The 21,443-nt window shown below is 41.5% G+C and overlaps 1 protein-coding gene across 1 annotated transcript in view; it reads right to left on the reverse strand.

The window, feature by feature from the left end:
* Nucleotides 1-21,443, reverse strand: part of LOC102875216 (small muscular protein-like) — a 36,310-nt gene that overhangs the window by 13,580 nt on the left and 1,287 nt on the right. The window contains exon 2 of the mRNA XM_006899528.1: nt 14,616-14,672. Within this exon, the coding sequence (XP_006899590.1) occupies nt 14,616-14,654 (39 nt within the window). The 5' untranslated portion in view covers nt 14,655-14,672. The remainder of the gene's footprint in view (nt 1-14,615; nt 14,673-21,443) is intronic.

The following is a 21,443-nucleotide window of genomic DNA, read 5'->3' on the forward strand; positions in this document are numbered from 1 at the left end:
TGAGAGAATTATGTCATATCCTTGCCTCTTGCCTTGCTCTGTGCTTGACCACAGATAAACTACTTACTCAATAATCCTAATTTTCCATCTGCAAATTAAGCATGGTGTCCATTACTCAAAATGGGTGTGGAATAATTGAGCTAGCTCTTTAGAAGGTATGAACAAACAAATAGAAGAAAAGTCTAAATGAATGACCTAGAGTTTACATAAGGTTGGATTACCTTTTCTGTAGAGATTCTGTATAAATGCAAAAGCTATTCTTCCCCCCTCCCTTTTGTAATACAATCCCATGTACTTCTTTTCCTTCCATGATGTCTATTCATTTTAGATAGTCTTGCTTCCACCCACACACAGCAGACCTGGTGCATCATTTTCCCAAGCTATACATAATTTGTTACATCCTTGAAGTTGGGAATGGAAAAAATCTACTTGATCATCTTTTGCTACAACAGGATACAGTTCCCCTATAGAAGACCTATCTGATGTGAAATTAATACTACACTTGATCTCACCAGGTGAAGAAAAGTAGAAAGAATTCCCTGTAAGTTAATTCCACTACTCCCGTAATTATTTGTACTGTTCTCCTTCTTGGTTCCAGGCACTGAGCCTGGAGGATTCTGGAGACAATAGTCCCTTCAAGCCTCTCCTTTGTGGTTTACAATGGAATGACATCTTTCCCCAGTGTATGGGATTCTAAAAGCTGCCAGCCAGTGAGTGTTGACAGTTCACCCAGTTTTGCTTTCCAGAGCCATTGTTCTCTTATCTTCCCCTCCCTAATTGTCTTCATTCTGTCTTTTCTACCTGCTGTGAGTTTTCTAAGCCTTTTGGAGTTTCCTCTCCTTGCATGTTTAAGTAGGATGATCCCCCACTGACTCCTTAGCTTTCAAAGGCCCCCAGCAGCCCCCACGCAAATAGATAGCCCCCTCTATACCATCCTGTCATTCCAGAAGCAGAGAAAATTCTACTAGGGGGTTGCATTTTGTAGTGTTATTCTGGTCATTTCTATCACAGCTCTCAACCTTCTATGTGACATTTTGAGATGTACGACATCTTCACAGAAAACGTTCAGCTGTGACTTTTCACAGTAGATGATTAGGAAATGTGATTGTTGTTAAGTGCCATCTCTAGTCTTAGCCGATTCATAGCGACCCTATGAACGAAAGACCTGGACACTTGTATAACTTTCATCCTTTCTCCAGGTTCATAGGGTTTCCAGAGGCAAGCTATTTATGGAAGTGGATGCCACTCCTGCTTCCAAACTTGTTCAATTGGGGAGCTCCACCAAACACTGCCTACCATGGGTAACCATTATCGCATTTGACACATCGGTGTCACAGTGTTTAGCAATCACAGCAACCACAAGTAACCTCTGTACAGCAAGTGGACAGACCAGAGCTATACAACCTAGGAGAATGTTTAACCAAAACCAATTAAAAACAGGCCTGAGGGCTGCGGATTAAAGTCACCCCCTGAGATTCACAACACACCTAGTCTGCAGCCTACAGGTGTGGACAAACATTTCAGTATTTTACAATTACGGCATACCCAAATGCTGGCGGACTCTGGGCCAGATATCCCCAATTCATTTGGCAAGTCCCCTCTGCTGACACCCCTTTGGGACAAAAAGAAAGCTGTAAGAGCCCCGAGCATTTCTTAGAAGTCCCTACTCAAGAACGTGGGAGGCCATCCTAAGGTCCAGCTGGAATCAAGATTCACAACACACTAGTCCTTAGCCCTCAGCCTACAGGCGTGGCCAGACATACACACCACTAGCAATTAAAATACAGTCCAACCTATAAAACAGTCAAAATCTCAGAAAATGCTAATGTTGTGAGAACATGTATCTACTTTGTCTTCAGGGACTCTTGAAATGTGGAGTGTATTCAGTGTAACCTTCCCCGATTAACATAATTTTGAGATACAGTTACTGTTCTTCACCTAAGAGATCTCCTTTTGAATGGTCCTTTCTTCCTCTGTTCTAAACACTTTTTGTTCTCTTTTGTTATTTCCTGAATGGCTATTTTTGTCTCATCATCAGGGCAAAGTAGATTTCACGATTGCACTATGTATGCAGCTATTAAAATAATGTGTTCAATTGATTGGGGTTAGGGCCCATTTCTCAAGTGCTCATGAATGTCAGCATCCAAAAAATGACATATTTGTGCCTGCATCTGGCTGTTGGCCTCCTGTCACAAATAAGGGGCAGAAAGGATCAGTGAGCCCACTGGAGAGTTAGTCCCCTTTAAGCCTGATCACCCACAAGCTGGAAGAAATGAGCTACTCTTAGTCCCAAACCAGGTGGAAGAATAAGTTACACAAAAGTTGGCATGGCCCTCAAATGAGAAAATGTATGGGGGGGGGGGAAAACACAAACTACTGACCATTTCTTCTCAAGGTGAATATAACTCTTTATAAATGCCATAGATCAATATAGTAGCTTTTGGTGACATTTTCCAAGTGAAAAAGGGTAGACCCTTCCACTTATAACTATGGAGGACAAGGAACTACTGACCAAATAGATACAAAGTAGTGTTCTTGACCAATAGCTTCTTTGTTTGTTGTTGATTTTCAGTCACAGTGTAATTCTTTCTGTCTCACTGTTTCTGCTTAAAGCTCCTGACTCACCATTGGGTTAGGCTGTAAATCTCAATGGGAATAAACAACCTTGTCATACTGGTCATACTAGTCATTCTCCTGAGAATCAGCTGGTGAGTTCGAACTTACAACCTTTCAGTTAGCTGCCCCAAACATTGAATCTACTACTGCCCCAAGGGCTCCTGTAATAATTAATACCCACACTCATTGCCATCAAGTCAGAACTAATAGCTGATTCTCCAATGAATTTGCAAAGGCTGTGAATCCCATGGGAGATTGTCCGTGTTTGGAGATTGCCCGTATTTGACCCACAGACTATGCCCCCAGAGCACATAGTAATTAATATGAGATGCTTTATCATTTTCGATAACTTCACGTACTTGATCTGCTAGCACACTGATGGTGGAAAGGCTGAGGCCTTTGTATTTAAAAGTCAGTTGTTACTATATTTTGGAGGAACTTTCTTCTAAGTGGTACAGCACTCTTCTGTCAGTTTGCTGTACTGAGGTAACTTGTGGTTGCTGTGATACTGAACCTTGTGCCATTGGGGTGTTAAATGCCATAACAGTTTCCCAATGTGGACAGTGTTTGGTGGAGCTCCCAGTTTAAGACAAGTTTGGAAGCAGGAGTGGCACCCACTTCCTAAATGACATGCCTCTGGAAACTCTGAACTTTGATAAATGATGATAGTTATAGAAAGGCTTCAAGGCTTTTTGTTCATAGGGTCACTATGAGTCATGCTCGACTCAATGGCAGTCAACAACAACAAATGGAAATCATGAACAAGCATGATAGTGATTGTGGGTTGTTTTGTGTGTTTTTTTTATAATGATTGTTTAAGGAACAGTTGTTGCTGTGTGCTGTCCAGTGAAAACTGACCCATAGCTGACTCTCCAGCGGGTTCTCAGAGACAATAAATCGCATAGGTCAAGATTGTCCATCCTTCTCCCACAGAATATCTGGTAGATTCGAATTGCAAGACTTTGGGATTACAACACAGCTTCTTATCACCCCACCAGCAGAGAAAGATGAAAGATCTACATTCAAACAAATGGCAAGTGAAAGTTAGTTTTCCATGTTTTAAGTTTGAAGAAAATACTGAAGGAATGCATGTATCTTTTTCCTTTTTCTTTTTTTTTTTAAGTCTTGGCTTGGGGCGTGAGAGTCTAGTCCTTCCTATCATAGATCGTCATATACCTAGAATTTTTTTCTTTTCTTTTTCTTTGTTTAAAATTTTGTACTGTCGAATTGGATCCAACTGGTACAGGAGATTGCCCCTCTTTCTCCAACAGAGCATATGGTGAATTTGAACCATGTCTTTGGGATTGCAGTGCTGTTTCTTGCCACTAGGCAATCAAAGCGCCTTTTTACACACACACACACACACACACACACACACACACCCACCCTAAAATTGCTATTTCTTTTTTCTCTTTTCTTGTTGTGTACCAACAAATGGGATCCGACTAGCACAAGAGGAGACTGCCCCTCCTTCTCTAGCAGGTGGAATTCTGGTGGAATTTTTTTAAAAAAATAATCTTTTTTAAACTGGAAATCCTAGACAGGAAAGACTTCAAGTCCATAATGCCTCTCTGTAAATGCTTTCATCTGTGGAACATTTATGCCTTGGGCAGTGGCGAGTAAAAGAGCAATGGTACAAAGTGAGAAGGGAAAATAAGTACTAGAAAGTTGTTAATGTTGTTACGTGCTGGTCGAATTGCCTGTGACTCATAGCGACCCTATGTACAATAGCTATGAAGCCTGACCTGTCCCTAGCCAGTCTCACTTCTACCCCCATTGCCCTAGTTACTATCTCAACCCATGTTATATGGGGTCTTCCTCTCCTGCGCTGTCCCTCCTCCCTTCCAAGCATGCTGTCCTTCTCCAAGGACCGGTCCCTCCTGACCACGTGCCCAAAGTATGTGAGATGGAGAAACTTGCTAGGGAATAAAAATTATTCTGTTCTGCACATGTAATGGGTAAAAATGGAAAACTTCGCATTGTGAGAAGCAACATACTCACTAATGGTGCAGAACTTGTGTAACATTCTTTTAATATAGAAAGTAGATTTCATTTCACAAGCAGCTTTATTAAGTCACTTAGGCAGAAAGATGGTAGTTCAGGGGGCATAGCTCTTTGTATCTCAAGACCATACCTGTCACTGAGTCATTTTCCTTTGTACTTTTTACTCTAACGTAGAGTACTTTTAAGAGGAATTTAAGGTTATGTACTTAACTACTGGCTAAAGGGTTAATGGTTTGAACTCACCCAGATGCTACTTTAGATGATGAGTCTGGCACTCTAGTTCTGAGAGGCTAAAGCCTCAAAAACCTTACAGAGTGCTTTTATTCTGCACACACGGATCACCATAAGTTGGAATCCCCTTGGTGACAACTAAAAATATAAGCAACAATCATTGTGGGCTCTCTGCTTCATCATGGAAATGCTGACATTGTTTCTCAAAGTTGATGGGGTTCTTTAAAATGAGGGGGAAATGTAGTATCCAGAGAATGGTAATTGACCCTCAAGTAATGCTCGGAAGGTGGGCTTCGCACCCAAGTATCTATTACTGCTTTTGGATGGCTCACATCCACTCTTCCAACGTGCTCCCTAAGCCAAGTGCAGAAGGAATAATTCATGAGACTAGACAGTAATGAGACTGTAACAGTAATGAGGCTGAAGACATTTGGATGCTCTTTCCCTTCTCTAAACCTTCCATTTATGATCCATGGAAATCTCATTGAACTGTGCCAAATACATAATAAATTCTAAAAAACCATAACTAATAAGCTCTGGTGGCCTAGTGGTAAGCAATTGTGTTGCCAACCCAGAGACATATGGTTTGAATCTACCCATTGCTCTGTAGGAGAAAGGAGAGCGAATTCCTCTCGTGCTCTAAAGCCTCATAGATGGAGGGTCAGCTGTGAGTAATTTATGACTCCATAGTGCTTAATGACATTATATTGAATATCCTATGAACTACCTAAAGAAAAGAAAAATCTTCAAGGAAGTACAACCAGGGTTCTGCTTCTTAGAAGTAAGAATGATTAAATACTTTGATTGTGTTGTGAAGACAGGTCAATCCTTGGGAAAATATACTGGGAATGATGGAAGGTCAGAGGAAAAGAAAAAGATTGATTGACACAGTGACTGTAACAATGGATTTGAGCAAGGGGGAGAGTGCAGTGGCTCTGGCTAAGGAAAGATACTGATAGGTTTTCTTTCATAGGGTTGCTGTGAGTTATAGTCAACTCGCAGCACCTAGAACAATAACAGCATTATGATCATGCTAGTAATAAACCGCAAGAAATTACTCTGAAGACATTCTAGACTATTAGAAGCTGGGAAGAGGCTTATTACTCAGGTCTGTCAAGTTGGAACCAGTGCATAACAGACCCTCCAGTGGGTTTTCAGAGGAAGCAAATCACACAGGACGTTGTCCATTCTTCTTCTGAGGAGCAGCTAATGGATTCAAACCCCATGCCTTTGGAATTGCACAGCAGATTCTTACATTAGACCACCAGAGCTCAGGCAGAGGCTTAGAGGTCATTTATCCAGTCCTCTCCTTTTGCAGTTCACAAGGAACCAGAGGGGTGAAGTCACACAGCAGAGCTAAGACTAGGGCACCAGACTCTCTTCTGTTAAACAGTGAAAATCTCAGATCTCACAGGACAGGACTAATAATTGATCAGCTTTCTTGATCAAAGATGGAAAGGAGCAGAGAAGATTTGCTTGATGTGCGTGAAGGTTCTGATCTTTAGTGTTTCCCGAAGAAGGTATCATTATAAGGAGGAGAAAGAATAAGCAGGTGCTGCCAGTGGCTGGTGTCACTTGGTCTCATCAGTGAAAGTCGCCAAGCAGATCACTAACAGGATTAGGTGTCCAGGCAGCACTAGCTTTCCCCACCACCTGTCATGTCAAGTTCTGTCATCTGGAGGCTATTGGACCCTGTGTGCCTAGTGTGGTGATGTTTCCTTGGTTACAACTCTGTTACTATCAGCAGTAAGTGAGACTTAACAACTGTCCTAGAGAGTAAAAGATCGGGATTGTGAAACTCTGACCAAATCCAGCTCACCACCTGCTTTTCTGAAGAGTTTTTTATTTGAATGTGCATTCATTCATTTACTTATTGGTGATGGCTGCTTTTGTGCTGTAACTGCAGAGCTGAATAATTAGAACAGAGACATAAAAAGCCTAAAATATTTACAGTCTGATCCTTTACATAAAAGTTTTTTCAACCTAATCTTATCAGATGCCCAGGAGATAAAGCCCTCTCTGGGCCATGGAAGAATCAGCTGATTTCTTCAGGATGTTATAAGCCTGGCTGAGATTATATGTGATTCATAAATACAACTAAAAAGAAATAATACACTTTGACAGAATCTCCTTAAAATTCAGATGTCTTTTCTTTAATGTGGATGTGAAAAATCAACACTCCATCACCTCTAAGGGTGAGTCCAATTGTTACCTTCTTATTCTAGTCCACAGAAGAGATGGAAATAGTTGAATTAAAAGCAAGGCCATGCCATGCATTACTTGGGTATTTTAAAGTCATCTTTTGATTAATTTGTGTACTGTAAACCAGGCATTTATCATACATTGTTTTGTTCATCCATTGTAACAACCTTAGTAAGTAGTATTATCATCCCCATTTTATAGATGGGGACCAATTGGCAGCATCAGGATGGATTATGAAGACATTGAGATTGTTCACAGCTTTAGTTTGCTTGGCTCCACAGTCAACACTCTTGGCACCGGCAGCGAGGAAATTAAAAGACATACTGCGATGGGAAAGTCTGCTGTCAGGGACCTCTCCAAAGTACTGAAGAGCAATGGTGTCTCTCTGGAGACCAAGGTGCGTCTGATACAGGTCATGGTCTTTGCTATCACTTGTTATGCATCAGAGAGTTGGACTATGACTAGGGAGGATAGAAGGAGAATTGATGCCTTTGAGCTGTGGTGTTGGAGGAAAGTAGTGAGTATACCATGGACTGCTAGGAAAACAAACAGATTTGTCCTGGAAAGGGTTAAACCTGGTGGCTCCTTGGAGGCAAGGATTCTGAGACTTCATCTGACATACTTTGGTCATGTTGTAAGGAGAGAATGATCCTCCTTGGAGAGGAACATCATCCTTGGGAGGGTGGAGAGCAGGCGCAGGAAGGGAAGGCCCTCTAGGAAGTGGATTGATTCAGGGACTGGAGTAATCAGTATGGGAGTGTCGGAGACAGTCAGATTGGCACAGGACAGAGCAAAGTTTAGGGCTGTCGTACATAGGGTCGCTATGAGTCGCAAGCAACTCAACGGCACATAACAACAGCAACAACATGAAAAGTGAGACATACAGGTAACGTAGGTCACAGAGTCAGTAAGCGACTAAGCAAAGATTTTTTAAAACTGTTTGACTCGATGCTGTCTGGAGCATGCTTGTGTAGTAATTTAACTCCTGAAATGACTGAGCTATTAGAAGTATGGTTGAAAGAGCCTTAGGTTCACTAAATGCAGATAAAAGAGAGATCTAATTGATGGTTTCTAAAAGTTTCTATTACATTTGCTGAAGAATAAGAAAAATCACCGAGTCTACAATAATGCTGTTAGAGGCAGGGTGCAAGGTTAAACCAAAAATCCATCGAGTTCCTCTACACTAACAGAGAGAACTCTGAAAAGGAAATCAATAAATCAGAACTATTTACAATAGACCACAAAAGGATAGATCCAGGAATAAAACTCACTTGCTCTCAAGTTGTAGCTGAGTCTTCGGTGGGTTTTCAGAGGCCATAAATCATACAAGAGGATAGTCCATCTTTCTTCCCAAGGAGTGGCTTCTGGATTCAAAATGCCTGCCTTTGGGTTGGTAGAACAGCTTCTTACCCTGTAGGCCACCAGAGTGCCCTACAAACCTAACTAGGGACTTGTTATTATTATGTGCCATTGAGTCGCTTGTACAAGAGCCCTAAACCCTGCACTATCCTGTGCCAACCTCATTGTCTTCGACACACCTACTCCCCCTATCCCAATCACGGAAATAATTCATCTCATCTAGAGTCTTCCTCTCCTGCGCTGTCCTTCCACTCTCCCAAATATGATGTCCCTCTCCAAGGACCAGTCCCTCTTTGCAACATGCCCAGAGTATGTCAGACAAAGCTTGAGAATCCTTGACTCTAAGGAACAGCCCGGTTTCACCTTCTCTAGGACAAACTTATTTGTTCTCCTAGCAGTCCATAGTATATTCAACAGTCTTCTCCAGCTCCACAACTCAAAGGCATCAATTCTCTATCATCCCTAGTCACTGTCCAACTCTCTGATGCATAGCATGCAACTGTGAAGACTATAGCCCCGATCAAGCACACCTTAGTCTCTAGCCTGACATCGTTGCCATTCGGTACTCTGGAGAGGTCCCTGACAGCTGACTTTCCCAATGCACTTCATCTCTTGATTTCATATAAACACTACTACAAGAAACTACCAAAAAAAATCTACATAAATGGGGGCGGTGGAGAAATCAGTTGTGTGCTCATGGACTAGAAGACTTGGAATTGTGTAAATGTCAATACTACCGAAAGTAATTTCTAGATGTCTCCAAGCAAATTCGAGCTGCTGCTAGATGGTCAAGGTGCTTTGCAACAATCGTCTGAAGAATTAAGTGCACATTAAGTGCAGTACTGATGATACTATTACAGATCTTAAGGAACCGATCGCAGCCCAGACTAGCACCCATTGGAACAGAATTGTCCTTAAGAAGTGGTGCACAGTGCAACAATGAATGAACTAAATTCAAGTTTTCTGTAAACTTTAGTTAAAATCACAATTAAAATAATATTTAAAATAAGTGGTGCGCCATTTCCAGTGTCCATGTATGTTGGGACAACTGTGAAATCCACGATGGGATGAACCTGGAGCTTTATTACTAGTAAGGCAGATTTCCTTCTTCTTTTATTCTTCCCTTTCCCTCCCACGACTACTCTTACTGAAATGGGCACTTGTTTTAAAAAATGGTAAAAGCTTAGATGCTGGATAGGGAAAAAAAATAATTTATAGACGTAATGTAATCCTTTCAGCATAATGGTAAATGGTCCAAGAAGTATTAAAAGAAGATGGAAATAATATACTGAGTCTCTGTATTGAAAGGAATTGGCAGACACAGAAGAATTTCATGAAACAACATATGAGCAATAGCCTATGGTGATGAAAAAAGGTTCAGGCTGCTTTGAAGGAAATGGCAAAAAATAAGGCCCCAGGAATAGATGGTATACCAGTTGACATATTTCAGCTAACAGATGCTGCCCTGGACATGCTCACCAAGTTGTGCCAAGAAATCTGGAGAACAACCACTTGGCCAACTGACTGGAAGAGATCTATATTTGTTACCATCCCAAAGAAAGGTGATCCAACAGAGTGTGGAAACTCTAGAACAATCTCATTGATTTCACATGCAAGCAAGATTTTACTGAAGATTATCCAAAAACGACTGGAACAGCCCATCAGCAGAGAACTGCCAGAAGTCCAGGCTGGGTTTAGAAGTGGCCGTGGTACTAGGGATATTGTAGCTGATGTTAGATGGATCTTAGCTGAAAGCAGAGAATACCAGAGGAATGTCTATCTGTGTTTCATTGACTACGCAAAGTCGTTTGACTCTGTGGATCATAACAAACTATGGCTAACTCTGAGAAGAATGGGAATCCCAAAACACTTGATCGTTCTAATGCGAAACCTATACTTGGACCAGGAGGCAGTCGTCAGAACAGAGCAAGGGAACACTGCATGGTTCAAAATTGGGAAGGGAGTACCCCAGAGGTGCATCCTATCTCCATACCTTTTCAACCTATATGCAAACCACTATCCTGGCAGTTACTCTTTAAAAAGATACAATATGTTTAGAAAACACTGCATACATTATTCTGGTGGTGGTGGTGGTGGTGTACCATCGAGTTGTAACAAATAACAAACCCGTAGCTGACCCTCCAGTGGATTTTCAGAAGCAGTAAATCGCACAGATGGTGATTGCATGCAAACCACATACCTTGAGATTGGCAATGCAATTCCTTACTACTAAACCACCAAAGCTCCTTGAAAATACCTGACACCATCAGCAAGTTCTGAACTCTGAGAAATTGTTCACTAAAGAACTTGTTTAAACTTTTGTTGAAGTATTAATAAAAAAAGAAATTTTTTAAGAAACCAAAATAAAGAACTTATTTAGCTCTGCTAACTCAATATTTCTCTAACACGTAACCATAATAGTCCATAAAATCAATCTACTAAGGGACACACTTTGGCAAGTGTTGAACTAGATGAGGAGGTGGATGGCAGATAATATTTATTAGCAATAACAGTATGCTGGGTACTGTTCTAAGGATTGACATACATTAATTCATTTAATCCTCACAGAAACACTATGCTGTCAAGTTGAGGACAATCAGAAGTGACCCTGTGAACAGCAGATCTGAGCCCTGTGCCATCCTCAACACTGTCTGACACACTTGAACCTATTGCAGCAGTCACTGTGTCAGTCCACATAGTTGAAAGTTTCTTTCGCCAGCCCTCCACTTTTCCAAGCATACCATCTCTCTCCAAAGAATAGCCTCTCCTTGCATACACATGAAGTATGTGAGACGAAGCTTTACCATCTTTGCCTCCAAGGAGCATTCTGGCTCCACCTTCTCCAAGACATGTATCTGTTTGTTCTTTTGTCAGTCTGAGGGATATTCATTACTATTCTCCAATACTACAGCTCAAAGGCCTCAGTTCTTCTGTCATCCTTATTCAGTATCCAGCTTTCAGATGCATACCAAGTGATTAGAAAGAGCATGGCTTGAATCAGATGCACTTTAGTAGTCAAACTGACATCATTGTTCCATGGTAATTTGGTGTGGTGCCTGAGAGCAGACTTTCCCAGTGCAGTACGTCTCTTGATCTCCTGACTGCTGGTACCAAGGGTGCTGATTATAGATACAAGTAAGATAAAATCATTGACAGTTTCAATCTTTTCCCCCTCTGTCATGACATTACCTATTGAATTTTTTTTTGTTGAATGTTGAAGAATTTTTGTTTTCTTGACATGGAAATGCAATCCATATTGAAGGCTACATTCTTTGATCTTCTGCAGCAAGTGCTTCAAGTCCTTCTCACTTTGAGCAAGCAAGGTTGTCTCTATAACCCACAGAGATGAGGAAACAGAGGCACAAAGAAGCTAAATAACTTTACCCAAGTCCCAGAGCTAATAAGCTTTAAATAACTGTGAGCTCCTCACATGTGGAGATCAGGCATCAGTTCGTCTGAGTATGTCTGACACATGTTATAAAATCACAGTAGGAAGAAGTGGTGATTAAACTATTGAGTAGGACATGTAAGACCTTTAATGCTATTTACACAATAAGGTTATTCCCTCAGCAATCAGGGTTTCTTTTCACTCCAGACAAGATCATAACCTAGTAAATAATGTTTCTACCAGAAACTGTTGTCTAACATAACCATTTTTATATTTTATTTCATGTGTTCTAACTTAAGAAAAGGTCAGACAGTACAAATACTACTTAACCATAAGAAATAATATTCCATTTGAAATTGCATTAAATTGGGCTTTTTTCCTGACATAAAATATTTGGGAAAAAGCCATATCACATCCATAAGGAACCACCTAATTACCTTTGTTGGTAGGATGGATGGATTTTTTAAAAATGCAATGTAAAAGCAACTACTGAGAAAGTCAATAACCACTTTTTAAATACTGCAAACCTAAAAATATTCCAAGGTCAAAATCAGAAAATAAAATACTGGTGAGCTTTCAGAATAGATTTGAAGGAGGCTGGGAGCAATCCTTGGAGAAGGACATGATGCTTGGAAAAGTAGAGGCAGCAAAAAGAAGACCATTAATGAAATGAACTGATACAGTGACTGCAGTGGTGAGCTTAAAGCACAGCAGAGATTGTGAGGATGGCATGGGACTGGGCAGGATTTTCTCTGCTGTACATGGGGTCACTGTGAATCAGATCCCACTCGGTGGCACCTCACAACAACAAGAAAGGATCATTAAAGAGAAAAAATTCTCTATGCTTCCAGTTTACTAAAAAAGGTGAAGCTAAGCTAAGAGAAGACTATATGTATCCTACAAAATAAAAAAAAGGAAATTTAAAAAAATAAAATAAAAAAGGAAATTTTATTTTTAATACTTCCAGAGCTTAAACTATAATGATTAAATGGCATTACTTCTTATCACTTAATATAAACATTCTGAATAATAATTATTATGATGAAAGACAATTAATGAGTACTTGTCATCGTGTGTGCCATCAAACCAAGTACAATTCCTAGCAACTCTATCAACAAGAGACCTGAACCTATCATGCTCAAAGCAACACACCCAGAATGTGTGAGACTCAGCTTTGCCATCTTTGGCAGATGTAAGTCAGTGCTGTTTTGCTAAGGTGTTCTGGTGGCCTAATGGTAAGAACCTGAGCTGCAATCCCAAATGATTGTGGTTCAAATGAACCAGCTACTCTACGGGAGAAAGATGGGCAGTCTACTCTGTTGCCATTAACGGCCTCTGAAAACCCACTGGAGAGTCAGCTATGACTTGGTTCCCACTAGATGGTACTCAGCAGCAAAAAACATGCTATTTTATTGCCTCTAAAAACCCGCAGGAGGGTCAGCTGTAAGTTGGTTCTGACTCAACAGCAAACAGCAGCAATGCTCTTTTAAGCATTTTGTATCCCTAAGAGGGAGTTACTATCATCATGCCTATTTTATAGATGTAGCAGTGGAAGCACAGAGAGATAAAGTAATTTTGCAATGATCCCACAACCAGTCTAAGTACAAGGCGATTGAGGGATTCAAACGCCAACAATTGCTGCAGAGCTCATGTTATTAAATGCAATGCAGTGCATACTGGGTACAGGAGAGGGTCCAAAGACTCAAGAATGCCCACACATCTGGGACATGGGACAAATTCCAATACCACCCAGGGAATGTCAGAGACTCACTAGGTGGACATAAGAGGGATAAGCATGACAATGTGGAGTGCAGTCTTTGCCAACTATACAGGCACTTCCCTGGCAGTGATAGGTTGCTGGAGGTTATTATACATCTTGCCACTTAGGGGTCCATCAATGTAAGGTTATGCATTAGTCATGACCAGGAAAGAGCTGTCCCTCTATGTCCCACACTGAGGTGTGCTGGGATTTCTAAAACCCTCTCCCATGCACTCATTACCTAGCTGAGTGCCTGCCCTTCCAAAAGCCAGTCCCCTGCTTGCCACTGCATTTGTGCCGTCAGACCTACAGTAGTCATCAACTGTTGTATGTCTTGTAGAAGTCAGACAATCCCAGAGGGAGAAAAAGTTTAGAAGTTCTTCTGGAGAAAGCAAAGATGGGCTCGATGGCAGATAGAAAGGAAAGATGGAGTTTTACAACCAAGCGCTGTGCCCACAGTCCCACAGTCGCCTCTTCAGAGGCAGACATAAAGCCCTTGAGAGAAATAATTCATGACAACATTAACTGAGTCAGTATTTATTACCTAAAGTTATTACTTTAATAATTGTCAAAAAAGCCTGCTTCTCCTTCCCCTTTTGGTGGGAACACCTATGTCAGTTTAAGCAACCAAAGAATTGCTTGTCATGAAGGAAAGGACTTTGAAAGAGAAATATTACAAGCCTTGAGAAAAACACTTGACACAAAAGGATGTTAGATGGGTAAACAAACTCAATTAAATATAAAAATAGACATTTAGTATTTTCAGTCTCTTTCAGTGAGTTCTTAAAAACATACATATGAAAACCAACGTATTTGGGAGAACTATATATGTTTTCATAAAAGATAGCTTATTCATAAACTTCTCTTGTCTTACCACTAACAATTAAACAAAAACATTCTCTTGTCTCACTTGTACCTTAAAGTCTCATAAAGAACTTTCCTCTTGAAGTTAGCCATGGGTTAAGGGTGAGCAGCCTCAAAGGGTATGATTCATTAAGCAAACGGGCTGGAAGTGGCAGGCAGAGGTGATGTTAAAATGCAAATATGTCCACTTACCTGGATGGCTCTGACATTGGAAACTGGCTGTTTGGACATATTCACGTGGTCTTATCCCTAAAAAAACAAGAAAGAAACTGTTAGAGATGGCAGCATTCAGATTCTCTCTCTTGATAAATTAGCATTGAACTCATGATTCCACTGGGCAGTCACCCCTTTCACTGGCCATATATTCTTTCAGTCTCAGTTTCCAAAGTTACTTAGAGCCTCTCCCTCCTAATACCTCAGGGAGAGGGAACACTAGAGCCCCCAGATAAATCATTCAGGAGGAGAAATGCTGAGATGCTTTACTTCTGATGCTAATGATAGGCAATCAGAAACTTGAAAGGCGCTATCATCTTACTGCCTGCCCTCCTGACCCTCTGAGAGCTGCAAAGAGGTTGTGGGAAATAAAACACCATTGGCCAGCGCTCAGTCTGAAACTGAACTTTGGATGAGTTGGTTACTGCAGGAGTCCACTGGGAGCATCTCCTTGTCTTTGAACACCTGAAAAGCAGTGGCCTGCATCATTGTCATACTCGTGCTGTGCTCTCTACTCTATGCGTATGTTTCTATTTTGCCCAGAGAAGCTAGGGATGCTTTGAGAACATGGTCTTCCATCTCTAAGTATCAGAGAGGACCTTGCACAGCATGAAGGCTCGGTAAACACAGGCAGATGGCAAGCATCCTCCATCTTCTTTAAACAAAGCTGTCTCAGAAAGTGAATAAGACTTCAGTGACTGTCAGGTCCCCAAAGGCCTTCCCCTTTCTTTCATTTCATACAAGCACTAGTACACATTTGGGGATGTGGTCCATGGTTTACTGCACCCAAAGTAATCCTACAGATTCGTGTTTTTATTGTTGTCAGGTACGATGAAGTCAGCTGTTGCTATGTACTTTTGAGTTGCTTGCAACTCATAGCAACCCTATGTACAACACCTCTGAATGCTGCTCTATCTTGAGCCAACCTCATTGTCTCTTGTCACACCTACCCCCATAACCCCAGTAACTGAATCAGTCCATCTCATCGTGGGTCTTCCTCTCCTGCGCTGACCCTCCACCCTTCCAAGCATAATGTCCCTCTCCAAGGAATGACCCTTCCTTTCAATATGCTCTGAAGTCTCTGAATTCACCCTCTCCAGCACAAACCTGTTTCTTGTCCTAGCAGTCCATGTTATATTCAGCACTATTCTCCAGCAACACAACTCAGAGGCATCAATTATTCTTCTATCATCTTTATCATTGTCCAGATTTCTGATGCATAGCAAGTAATTGTGAAGACCATGGCACACCTTAGTCTCTAGACTGACATCGTTGCCCTTCAATACTCTGGAGAGGTCCGTGGCAGTAGATAATCCTATGAACAACACATTTGAACCTTTCCCTATCCTGTGTCATCCACACCATCTTTGACATGTGCAAACCCATTATTAAAGTCACTATGTCAATCTACACAGGAATAGATGGTATACAAATTGACATATTTCAGCTAACAGATGCTGCCCTGGATGTGCTCACCAAGTTGTGCCAAGAAATCTGGAGAACAACCACTTGGCCAACTGACTGGAAGAAATCTATATTTGTTCCTATCCCAAAGAAAGGTGACCCAACAGAATGTGGAAACTACAGAACAATCTCACTGATTTCACATGCAAGCAAGATTCTACTGAAGATTATCCCAAAACGACCAGAACAGCACATCAACAGAGAACTACCAGAAGTCCAGGCTGGGTTTAGAAGGGGTCGTGGTACTAGGGATATTGTAGCTGATGTCAGATGGATCTTAGCTGAAAGCAGGGAATACCAGAGGAATGTCTATCTGTGTTTCATTGACTATGCAAAGGCATTTGACTGTGTGGATCATAACAAACTATGGCTGACTCTGAGAAGAATGGGAATCCCAGAACACTTGATCATTCGTTCTAATGCAAAACCTATACTTGGACCAGGAGGCAGTCGTCAGAACAGAGCAAGGGAACACTGCATGGTTCAAAATTGGGAAGGGTGTACGCCAGGGATGCGTCCTATCTCCATACCTTTTCAACCTATATGCAGAACAGATTATCCGGGAGGCTGGGCTCTATGAGGAGAAATGTGGGGTCAAGACTGGACGATTTATCAACAATCTGCGTTATGCAGATGACACAACCCTGCTTGCTGAAACTGAAGAGGACCTGAAACGCCTGCTGCAGAGTGTCAAGGACTGCAGCCTTCAATATGGATTGAGGCTCAATGTCAAGAAGACAAAGATTCTCACCACTGGACCAATTGGCAGCATCAGAATGGATGGTGAAGAGATTGAGATTGTACACAGCTTTAGTTTGCTTGGCTCCACAGTCAACACTCTTGGCACCATCAGCCAGGAAATTAAAAGGCTCGTTGCCATGGGAAAGTCTGCTGTTAGAGACCTCTCCAAAGTACTGAAGAGCAATGGTGTCTCTCTAGAGACTAAGGTGTATCTGATACAGGCCATGGGCTTCGCAATCACTTGTTATGAATCAGAGAGTTGGACAATGACCAAGGAGGATAGAAGGAGAATTGATACCTTTGAGCTGTGGTGCTGGAGAAGAGTATTGAGAATACCATGGACTGCTAGGAAAACAAACAGATTTGTCCTGGAAAGGGTTAAACCTGGTGGCTCCTTGGAGGCAAGGATTCTGAGGCTCCGTCTAACATACTTTGGACATGTTGTGAGGAGAAGGACATCATGCTTGGGAGGGTGGAGGGACAGCGCAGGAGGGGAAGGCCCTCTATGAGGTGGATTGATTCAGTGACTGGAATAATCGGGATGGGAGTGTCAGAGACAGTGCAATTGGCACAGGACAGAGCAGAGTTTAGGGCTGTTGTACATAGGGTCGCTATGAATCGCAAGCGACTCAACGGCCCATAACAACAGCAACAACAACATGTCAATCCATTTTATTAAGGGTCATCTTCTCTTTCCCAGTATGATGCCTTTTTCCAAGGACTGGCTCCTCTGACAACATGCTCAGAGTGAGACAAAGTTTTACCTTACTTGTGTCTAAGGAGCACCCTGGTACACTTCCTCCTAGACAGATTTGTTTGTTCATTTGGTAGTGCATGGGATATTTAGTACTCTTCACCAACACCACAATTCAAAGGGATCAATTCTTCGTTGGTTTTCCTTATTCATTGTCTAACTTTCAGAAGAATAGGAAGCAATTGAAAATACCATGGCTTGCATTAGTCTTTAAAATGACATCTCTACTTCTTAACGCCTTGGAGAAGTCCTTGACAGCAAAGTTTTCTACAGTGCTGCACATCTTTGATTTCTTGGCTTCTACTCTCATGAGTGTTCATTGAGGATCTAAGTAAAAATAAGTCACTAACAACTTCAGTCTTCTCTCCATCTATCATGATGTTGCCTATTGGTGTTGAGGATCTTTGGTTTCTTGATGGTGCGATGTAATCCATATTGATGATTATAGTCTTTTATCTTCTGCAGTAAGTGTTTCAAGCCTTCTTCACTTTCAGCGTAACACAGGTTGTTGAGAGTCTTCCTCCAGTCCTGATTTCTACACTCTTCTTCATTCAAACCAGCTTCTCAAATTATTTGCTCAGCATGGAGATTGAATAGGTATGGAGAAGGGGTATAGCCCTGATGCACACTTTACTTGATTTTAAAACCATGCCATGCTCTCTTGTTCTGTTTGGATAGCTGCTTCTTGATTAAAAAAAAAAAAAGGAGGAAGGACTTCAAATACTGACTGAATGCAGAAACTGAAGGGAAAACATCAAATAAGGACATCTACAGAACAGAAACTCTGGCCTCAAACCCAAACTTGATGTCCCACTTTCCCCTACACATCTTAAGTCAGAAGAGTTGCTACCCGTGACCTGACTTACATCTTATGGCCTCCATCACCAGTCAGATGAGCAGAACCTCCAACCTGACTGGACACCCCCAATTCCAACCTTCTGCTGAGATGTCAGCCACACTATCCCAAGCCAGACAGCTTGGTTTCTGTTTCTGAAAGCATGAACGTTCATTTTGTGATATTTGTACACTTGTTTGTTTCATATTTTGCTCTTGCAGGTATGGCACTTGCTAGAATAACAGACCTTTGAAAGCCTTAGGGGAGAAAACGAGCTTTTATAGCTTAAGCTATTAGGTGTTGACAGTGAAACGTTCTTTGAGTTAAAATGTGCTGCTCTGTAACCTCAAACTGTCAAATAAGTTGACTAAGTACTCAGTACTGGTTGGTGAGAGTGTGTATGTTAACTAGAGAGTAATCAGAACCAGTGATTCCGGAGGTAGACACAGTTCCAAAATCAGTCTTACACTTAATTGAGCACCAGTCACTGTGGCAGAAATACTGATATGTGCTACAAGTCCTGTGTAACCTGGACAAATCACTCAACATTTCTTGGCTTATTTCTTTTTTAAATGGTCCATAGGGAGCTCTGGTGGACTAGTGGTAAGAAGTTGCTTTAATCTCAAAAGCACATGGTTCAAATCCACCAGCTGTTCCTCGGGAGAAGGATGGGAAATCTCCTCTCTGAAAACCCACTGGAAGGTTGGCTGTGTGTCGACTGGTTCTGACTTGATGACACACAAGTGTTCCATAGGGAGTTGCACTGCTAACTGAAAGGCAGTGCCTCTCTGCCAGTTCAAATATACCAGCTGCTCCGTGAGATTGAGATGAGCAGTCTGTCTCCTCTCACGCAATTTCCAACTTCTGAAAACCCAATGGAGGATCAGCTATGTGTGTTGATTCAATGACAATGAGTTTGAGTTTTACCTCACAGGTTGTAGTCAGAACCAAAATGACAATGCTCTTAGAAATGCCCTGTGAGCTGCAAAGTCTTAAGCAAATGTGTATTGTTGCCATTGCCTATATTTAGTGACTTCTAGGGATCTCTGATGGCATAGTTCATAGGGTATTGCACTGCTAACCAGAAGTCTGCGTTCTGGGCTGTTCAAATCTGCCAGCCCCTCTGAGAGAGAGGTAAATCATCTCCTCCCATTACAATTTACACTTTCAGAAACCCAGTACCAGGTCACTGAATTGATGGCAGTGAGTTCAAGTTTGAGTGACTTCTAGATATCATACTACCCTGTAGTTTTAAGTGTTGAAAATGAGTGAGTGTACATGATGGTGTTCCTCGAGCCTTACAGAGAGAAGATCTGACCACTCTATGAAAAACTTGGTTTTGTACTCTTCTTGCTGTATAAAGTTTAGGTTTAGCAATCACATAATTTAAAAAAATAACCCAACCAAAAAAACAAACAAACAAAAAAACCCACCAGGGACCTCTGATGGCCTAGCAGCAAGAAACTGCACTGCAGTCCGAAGGTACATGGTTCGAATCCACCAGATGCTCTGCTGGAGAAGGAGGAGTACTCTGCTCCTGTGCCAGTCAGATTCCATTCGACAGTACATGACAAGAGGGGGGAAACCCCCCTATAGATAGTGTCCATATGTATAGTTTGGAACAACAAACCTGAACACAAGAAAGCCTCTATAAATAAGGATCTAAAACTAAGACACTGCTTTTGAGTCTGTTCTGACTCTTGGTGATCCTGCACCAGGTTTCTGAAGCTATAAATCTTTGTGGGTGGAAATTACCTCTCTTTCTCCCTCAGACTGACTGGTGAATTTGAACCACTGACTTTCAGTAAGCAGGCCAGTACATTAAACTCTGAACCCGAGGACTCCAGATTAAATTACTTTTTTCAGTGCGTTTTTTACAAAAAAAATGAAGAGCAGTAGCAAATTTAGCTATCGGGTGAATTGTGCTCTGTTTTATGGTTTGGATAGACTGATAGCCTGCCAGTCATGTAAAAAAATTGGTGAAAGATTTGAAATGTTTGCATTTCTGGCACACATAGGTCAGTACCAAAAAGCTAGATAGTTTGCTCCATAATGTTTCTGTTTCTCAAAAGCTAGTAAAAGACATTCAAAATATTCATTCTCATAGGACTTGGAATATGTCCGCTTCTAGTATTTTCTGCATGTAACTTAAGTGTGACTGTTATCACTTGGGAACTTTTAAAAAGTTATTGTACATGGGTTTGAGAAAATTGAATTAGGAAGTTTATGTTATTACAGGAGGATATTGAAATATTTGGGGGGAAATCAGACTATCAATAAATTTGTTGCTTATAATGAATTTGGCTAAAAGAAAGAAAAGTGATGGCTGGGGTTTTTCCCCTCAAACACCCCTGCACTAACTGTTGGATTGCTTAGTTTCTGGTGCACTTCTAAATCTATAGGATGGATACCTTGGGTCTTATCTCTGGTATAATTTATCAGTTGCGTACAAATTCCTTCCTTAACATACATGTCAGTCTCAATAGAGACATTTATAGAAAGTTGGTCAGCTCCCAACTCTCATTGCGCATCACCAGGCTAGATACCACTGGTGCAAATCAGTTCAGCAGCCGCTCCTCCTGTCCTCATTATTCGCAGCAAAATCAGGGCAAAGCACCCTGGTTATTAAAAATAGACAGTGTTTCCTGCCTGTTCCCTGACCCTCCATTCACCCCCTTGAGGGATGTAGAGTGCAGGATGCACCTTCCTTCTGGATCCGCGTGCTTCATCCCAAACTGTGTCTCGGACATGCTGACCAATGCTTCTTTCCAAAGGGGATCTCTCTAAAGGACTCTATTACAGGTACTCGGTTTTTGCTGAAATCTGGGAACATGACAATTTGAACAAGGCATATATTGACTTTAACAAAGCCCATACTGCAATGGAAATGCTTGTCAGCTTTGCACAATTGAGTTTTCTTGGTGGTACTGCCGATCAGCAGGGACTTGTAATGGTCTCTGCTGAATCACTTACCACTCCCCAAACACACACACACACACACACACACACACAC

This window comes from Elephantulus edwardii, unplaced genomic scaffold (assembly GCF_000299155.1).
Source record: "Elephantulus edwardii isolate Elephantulus edwardi_28Jun2011 unplaced genomic scaffold, EleEdw1.0 scaffold00260, whole genome shotgun sequence".
Classification (NCBI taxonomy): domain Eukaryota; kingdom Metazoa; phylum Chordata; class Mammalia; order Macroscelidea; family Macroscelididae; genus Elephantulus; species Elephantulus edwardii.